At 38.2% G+C, this 6,226-nt stretch overlaps 3 protein-coding genes across 4 annotated transcripts in view; all 3 read left to right on the top strand.

The window, feature by feature from the left end:
* Nucleotides 1-457, top strand: part of LOC103397730 (probable bifunctional methylenetetrahydrofolate dehydrogenase/cyclohydrolase 2) — an 11,736-nt gene extending 11,279 nt beyond the window's left edge. The window contains exons 7-8 of the mRNA XM_008336096.3: nucleotides 1-103; nucleotides 222-457. The exon at nucleotides 1-103 is cut by the window's left edge and continues 23 nt beyond it. Of these exons, the coding sequence (XP_008334318.2) occupies nucleotides 1-103; nucleotides 222-337 (219 nt within the window). The 3' untranslated portion in view covers nucleotides 338-457. The remainder of the gene's footprint in view (nucleotides 104-221) is intronic.
* A 1,365-nt stretch (nucleotides 458-1,822) lies between these two features.
* epgn (epithelial mitogen homolog (mouse)) lies at nucleotides 1,823-3,070 on the top strand. Its single transcript, XM_008336213.3, has 5 exons — nucleotides 1,823-1,972; nucleotides 2,101-2,217; nucleotides 2,471-2,591; nucleotides 2,720-2,875; nucleotides 3,004-3,070. The coding sequence occupies exons 1-5, from the start codon at nucleotides 1,939-1,941 to the stop codon at nucleotides 3,056-3,058; spliced, it is 483 nt and encodes a 160-aa protein (XP_008334435.1). The 5' UTR covers nucleotides 1,823-1,938; the 3' UTR covers nucleotides 3,059-3,070.
* Nucleotides 3,071-4,370: 1,300 nt separating this feature from the next.
* Nucleotides 4,371-6,226, top strand: part of LOC103397820 (protein unc-13 homolog B-like) — a 3,026-nt gene continuing 1,170 nt past the window's right edge. For both annotated transcript variants that reach the window (XM_025053483.1, XM_025053484.1), the window contains exons 1-2: nucleotides 4,371-5,236; nucleotides 5,970-6,093. In XM_025053483.1, coding sequence (XP_024909251.1) covers nucleotides 5,202-5,236; nucleotides 5,970-6,093 — 159 coding nt within the window. In that variant the 5' untranslated portion in view covers nucleotides 4,371-5,201. The remainder of the gene's footprint in view (nucleotides 5,237-5,969; nucleotides 6,094-6,226) is intronic.

Consider the following 6,226-nt stretch of genomic DNA (forward strand, 5'->3'; position numbering starts at 1 on the left):
GACATGGTGAAGGAAGGCGCAGCAGTCATCGATGTGGGCATAAACCGAGTCCATGACCCCAAAACAGGAAAAATGCGACTAATTGGTGATGTGGACTTTGAGGGTAAATATTCAAACAACAAACACTGTTTGATATGACAATGACAATGAATAAATTCACAGTTCGAGTTCATTTGTGTTATCTAAACCTGTGTGTGTTTGTGTGTGTGTGTGACCTGTAGGAGTGAAGGAGAAAGCCGGGATCATCACTCCTGTTCCTGGAGGTGTTGGTCCAATGACAGTTGCCATGTTGATGAAGAACACTGTGACGGCTGCCAAGAATGCACTGATGCATTAAACACAGTATTAAAGACATTCACCTTAGTGAATGCTAGCGAGTACTGTAGGCATATACACACTGAACATGCAGTACATATACATGTACAAACACTGTATGAACAAAAGTTGAACATTTGTGATGTCCCTTTATGGATCTGTAGATTTTATATATATGTGTATATATATATTTACACATATATGTATATGTATAAATATATATACACACATATATACATATATATTTATATATATATATATATATATGTATGTATGTATGTATGTATGTATGTATGTATATTGCCATTTCCCTTCTTGTCCTCCAGTGAGGTGTTTGATGGGTATGATGTTGGTGCTCTGTGTGGACCACTGGAGTTCTTCCACACTTAACTCACCCAATCACGCCTTACAAAACTTTTTTTTTTTTAAGGAAGGGCACATTTTTGCAAACATGTACTTTATTGTTGTAATAATAGAGTCTCGTTAGCCAGAATAATAACCGTCAGATGTCACTTTACATTCTTACCTGCTACTGGTTTGGCCATGAAAACACTTTCCATGCAGAAGTTTTGCCCAGAGGAGGTTTTTCATCAACAGTTTGTTTCATCAGCAGCACCTACAGGGCAATCTCAGAACAGTGTTTTTTCTTTGGTATCGTGCTCGAATCAAGTGACTTGATAATAATGCAATATTCTCCAGGAAGTATTTGTAAAGTCAACTTGCAAAAGCAAAGTGCTACATTTATACCCCAGTGGGCTTGGGACGGAATAAAACTTAATACTTTTGTTCATGTAGTACACGTGAGAACACGCACTGAATTCTAATTATACCTGCATACACACAGGTACAGTCCAACTGGACAAATGTCAAACACATTTTCTTCTCAAGCTCTTGACTTTATACCTGCTCGGAAAAATTTGTACATGGTTTATACTTTTGTTTTATTTATTTTTAATTTAATTATTTATTCCAGACCTAAATGTGTTCGTGATTTCAGATTCATATTTTTTCTACAGAATCCATTTTAATTTTAAGCATTCCAGAGTCACAGGACAATAAATGCTAAATAAATAAATACCAATACTGTGCCAACACTACAAGCTCACTGTTTTTCTTCTCTTATCAGCCACCGCAAATTTAGAAAAAAAAAAATTGTGAAATGCCGATCTGAAGCATTTTCTTCTGAAATACAACGTACATAAGAAGCAGACAAAAAAAAACATCACATTTTTGTTAAGAGCTTCCTCTTGTAGGAACTGCGCTTTGGTGGCTTTTGTCACCGTTGGTGAAGCAACCTTTTCAGAACTGCACGTGAGGCACCTTTTCAGGCAACCTATGTGGGTTTCTACGACATTCTTCAAATGTGTGTGGAGTCTGTGCATGTCTCATCCTGTCCAGATTGACTGCAGAAAGAGGAAATGATGCAAATGGATTTTTCTTTTTTTTAGAAGGAAATGCGTCTCATTTTTCAACAAGCCTGAGGCTCGTTGATTGGCTGCTTGGAGGTTGACTAAGTGACAGAAACGTATAAAAGCAGATCACAGACCTGTGGTTGATCACGCTGTTCATTCAGACAGAGAGGAAGTGATAACAGCAGGCCATCGATCACCAAGTGAAGACGAGATGTTTACACAGAGACTAGCACGTCCGGATATCTGTATGTACTCCACACTATCAATGTCTTTGTTTTTCTTAACTAGTAATTTTTCATTGGACTCTGCTGGTAGTAAAGTAGTATGAAGTAAAAAGTAGTAAAAGAAAAAATGTTGACTTTTCATTTTCCAGGCTTTTCCGCAGTGATGGCTGCGCTGCTGCTCCTGACCACATCGGGACAATCGGCGACTGTGAATGACACCAACAACACCACGGCCTCTCCTGCCCTGACGACGCAGCTCAGTAATAGTAAGTTCATTTTAGTACTACAAAATAAAGAGTCACAAAGTGAAAAAAACAAACAAACATTAGAACATTTACTGAAACAAACTATTGTGAACTTAAGGTTAATTCTCTCTTTAGGTTTTAGATTTGTTATAATTTAATAATTACTTCTTTAATTATCCCAAAAATGGAATAACTACTATTATAATCTTAGTTTCTACTACCTATGATTTAAAGTCTTGTATTTACTCACTACTCTGACCCTCCTCATCTGCAGGCAGTGCAGAAGAACCCCTGGTTCTCAGTTTTCACCGGCCGTGTGGAGACGAACATCCTAGCTTCTGTCAGAATGGAGGCCAGTGCATGTTCTCTCAGGACAGCAACAAACATTTTTGCATGTGAGTCCGAAAAGTCGTTATTTCTCACTCATATGAAGACTCACTGTATACAAGTCGACTCCGGTTCACACTTTTGGAATGCACTGACATATGACATATGAATGACATATTTTCCGTGTGGCCCACAGCTGCAAGTCCTCCTACAGTGGTCCACGCTGCCTCTTCCTAGAACCCAATCTGTCTCGGTCTCAGCACAACATGGAGCAGCTGATCGGCATCGTCTTCAGCGTGCTGCTGGTCCTCCTGTTCCTGCTGTTCCTTCTCTACTGTTTTGCCTACAGAAAGTGAGTCAACATCTACTAATGTTGATATCTAGTTACCAGTACCATTCAATGAATTGGAAAGTATAGCAAATATGGGTGGATTTAAAAAAAAGTGTGATTAGTCTAATTTACATATGTTTCTATTCCAGGTGTAAGAAATCAGCATCACTAATAAAATCTCCGCCATCTGAGACGTCAGTGTGACCACTGCTGTTAGAGGAGAAAATGGGATTATGAAATAAATCTTAGGCTACCGACTGGTCTGCAGACGTGGCCACTGGCCACACATTATCCTACTTTCTGCTGTGACTTTTGCCAAAATTAGCTGCATTTGGGCTCCAAATGTTATGTAGAGTTTTATGTAATTGAAATGAATTAACTGGTCGATTTGGCCGTTTGTGTCAGTGGCCATAGCTGTAGTCAATAAGATCTTGCACTGTTTAAAAAAAATTAACGTTTGTTAAAAAATATATTAATAATTAAATAAAAGGCCTATGAAGGTGTATTTATTGTATAACACACTTGACTATAATTGTGATTTGTTTTTCATGTATCTACTGTTAAATAAAAGAATGGATCAAATGTATGTAAAAAAAAAAGTATTCTAATGTTACATATGTTCAATGAACTTGTAACAATATTTTGTATATAAAATATCCATGGATCCTGGCAGTGGGTGCTGTCTCTTGTGTCTGTGTTTGGAGTATTTACTGTATCTACAATTTATTTTAACAGATAATGGATCTACTTCTGCTATGTTACGGGGCTTCTTAAAATATAAGGCACCTAAGTATGTGAAGGAATAAGAGCACACCATCTACAAAGAATATAGAATTGTGTCCAAACAGATTTTATTGATGACGGACTATGTCTATGTAGTACCACAGAATTGTTGAAGGAACAATTGCTATACACATACATCTTGGTAATATTAATATAATGTGTTTTGCAACATGTTTTACAATATATAAATACAGTTGTAAATATAGTTCTGTAAGTCTATGTTCACAAAATATGCTGACTTCATAAAAAAAACTCAGTGATTCCAGTGGTATACTTTATAATTTCCTATGTTACCTTCAATAGATAAAGATTTTAGTAGTACCATATATATATATATATATGTATATATACACAAGTACATGTATATTGTTTTTCAACTCTGCCATAAATTTAATTTTAATTTATATTTTAAATTAAATTTGGTGACTTACAGCAGGGTCATCAACATACATTTTTAAGAACTACTTGTATTTACTTCCTACCCTAACTGTATACTTCATTGATTCTCAACCACTGTGTTGCGGCACACTAGTGTGAAACTTTACAATTTTCAATCAAATAGTCTGAAAACTTACTTATTCACTGCTATTAATTTATCTTTGGTTCTCGTGAGTAATCTTATACTTTCGGAATGTGTTGACGGTAACTGTGGTAGTGAATAGCGTAAAAAAAGTCCCAACTTCCTCCGGTAGACATTTGTGACAGGACCCAGGAACCAAGTGCTTTCCGCAATTTTAACTAAACTTAGCGACATAATTAGGGACACAATTAGCAGCAACACCCAACCACATCGAAAAATTTATTTACGGTACTTGAAATTTGTACAAAAAAAAAGTCTTTGTAAATAATTGTTTGAACCGAATTGTGACGTCAACATCGTGGTACATACCACTGTCTTTGGCGTACCAGCAAGCCCCTGATATTTAGATAATGAACCTGATACCACTGTAGAGACCACGGGTGTGGGTGTCAGACCGCTTTGGTGAACTTGCTTCTGTCAACATCAAGTATCACTGTGCAAACATTTGGCTAATCAACAACACTGATGTGACCTGTGGGGGCTGTAGGTGGTCTGGCAGCAGGATCTCAAATGTAAAACTAACTCTTTTGGCCTGGAAAATGCTGTAAGTGTTGTCAAATCTCAGCACATCTGTGGAGGAAAACAGACACGGTGTTTATAGATGGGGCTAAACTCAACCCAGGGCCAAGGACAAAAGATTAACAAGTTTAAAAGAGTGGTTTACTCAAAGACTCCAGGCTGGTCACAGGTCAGTGAGCCGTCCTCTGGAAGTGGGCATTGTAGCGCTGGCTGGGATTCACTACAGGAAGGAGTGGCTCAAATATGAAGAATCCTGTTGACATTTCTGTGTGTGTGTGTATTGTAGATGGATACCGAGGCAGCTAACATCCTAAATGAGCTGCAAGTGAGGATCAGCACCGTCTTGGACAACTTTAGCACAATGTTTGCAAAGAACACGCTCCAGCTTTGTATGCAGGGAAATATATCGGGAACATCCTCCACCCCTCCCCCAAACACGACACAGCAGAGGCTGACGCTGATGCTATGCTGAGGCCGCTCATGGAGTTCCTGGATGGAAAGTGAGTGGGGGATTCAGGTGAAATTCGTAAATAAATTAACTACCTAAAACTATGTGGTGGCAGGGTTTTGAAGATTACCATTAGGCCATTAGTAACATATGAACTCTAACAGAATAAACTACCAAAATGAAACATAATTGCCTGCAATTTTGGCCTGATTGCTACTTTTTAATGGTCTAATAGGAGACCGGGCGGAGGTATAATTTGACAGACAAAAATTACCCTACGTATAATTCAAAATCTCTTTTACGGGAGCAAAAGCCTCTCAAGAAAACCTTTCAGACATTTATTGGCAAACTCAAAACTGCAGAAAAGTTTTAGCAAAAACAAAAGCTTCTAAGAAGAAGATGTGAAGAAGCTTTATTTGACACGTGCACACGCACAACATCATCAAACCACTGCCAGGACCAGGATTCAAATGTCTCAGCTGTGCGGCCCCACCCACAGTCAGCGACCCAGATGTTTTCTTTGCATAAAGTAATAACCGTGTGTTTCCTTACATTTTCTTAAAATTACATGAAAAATAAAATGGCCGTTAAAAGGTAGATAGAACATAGTTGTAGTACACTCAATGGTATGTTATGATATATACACATGTCCAACACTTTGTGAACAGTAGCTAACATCACAAGTACATGAGATGAACAGCTTAGTCATTCAGAATGTCGGTACAGTAACTACGCTGACAGTACTGTCTGTGGCTTATACCTGTGTGTGTGTGTGTGTTACTCAGCCTCAGTATTTTTGCTGACATCTGTGAGAAGACGGTGTTGAAGAGGATTCTCAAGGATCTGTGGAAAATCGTTCTGAGCAGCCTGGAGAAGACCATTGTCCTGCCACAAAGCAACGAGAGCCTGGTAAGAAACCGAACACAAACCGTCACATTAAGTAGACGCACAACTGATGTAGACTGAAGTAAACTGCTCTCTACCGGGTGGTCAGTGCTTTCATAGCATCATCAGTTCTGTTGCTCAGATACTGCATAAAAAA

Source organism: Cynoglossus semilaevis, chromosome Z, assembly GCF_000523025.1.
Source record: "Cynoglossus semilaevis isolate Cse_v1.0 chromosome Z, Cse_v1.0, whole genome shotgun sequence".
Lineage (NCBI taxonomy): Eukaryota > Metazoa > Chordata > Actinopteri > Pleuronectiformes > Cynoglossidae > Cynoglossus > Cynoglossus semilaevis.

What these genes read in the sequence shown, in the direction of transcription:
- epgn (XM_008336213.3), top strand. Translation starts at nt 1,939, where the DNA reads ATGTTTACACAGAGACTAGCACGTCCGGATATCT. An exon ending in AGCAACAAACATTTTTGCAT is followed by an intron (nt 2,592 to 2,719) that starts GTGAGTCCGAAA and finishes TGTGGCCCACAG; the next exon opens with CTGCAAGTCCTCCTACAGTG. An exon ending in TACTGTTTTGCCTACAGAAA is followed by an intron (nt 2,876 to 3,003) that starts GTGAGTCAACAT and finishes TTTCTATTCCAG; the next exon opens with GTGTAAGAAATCAGCATCAC.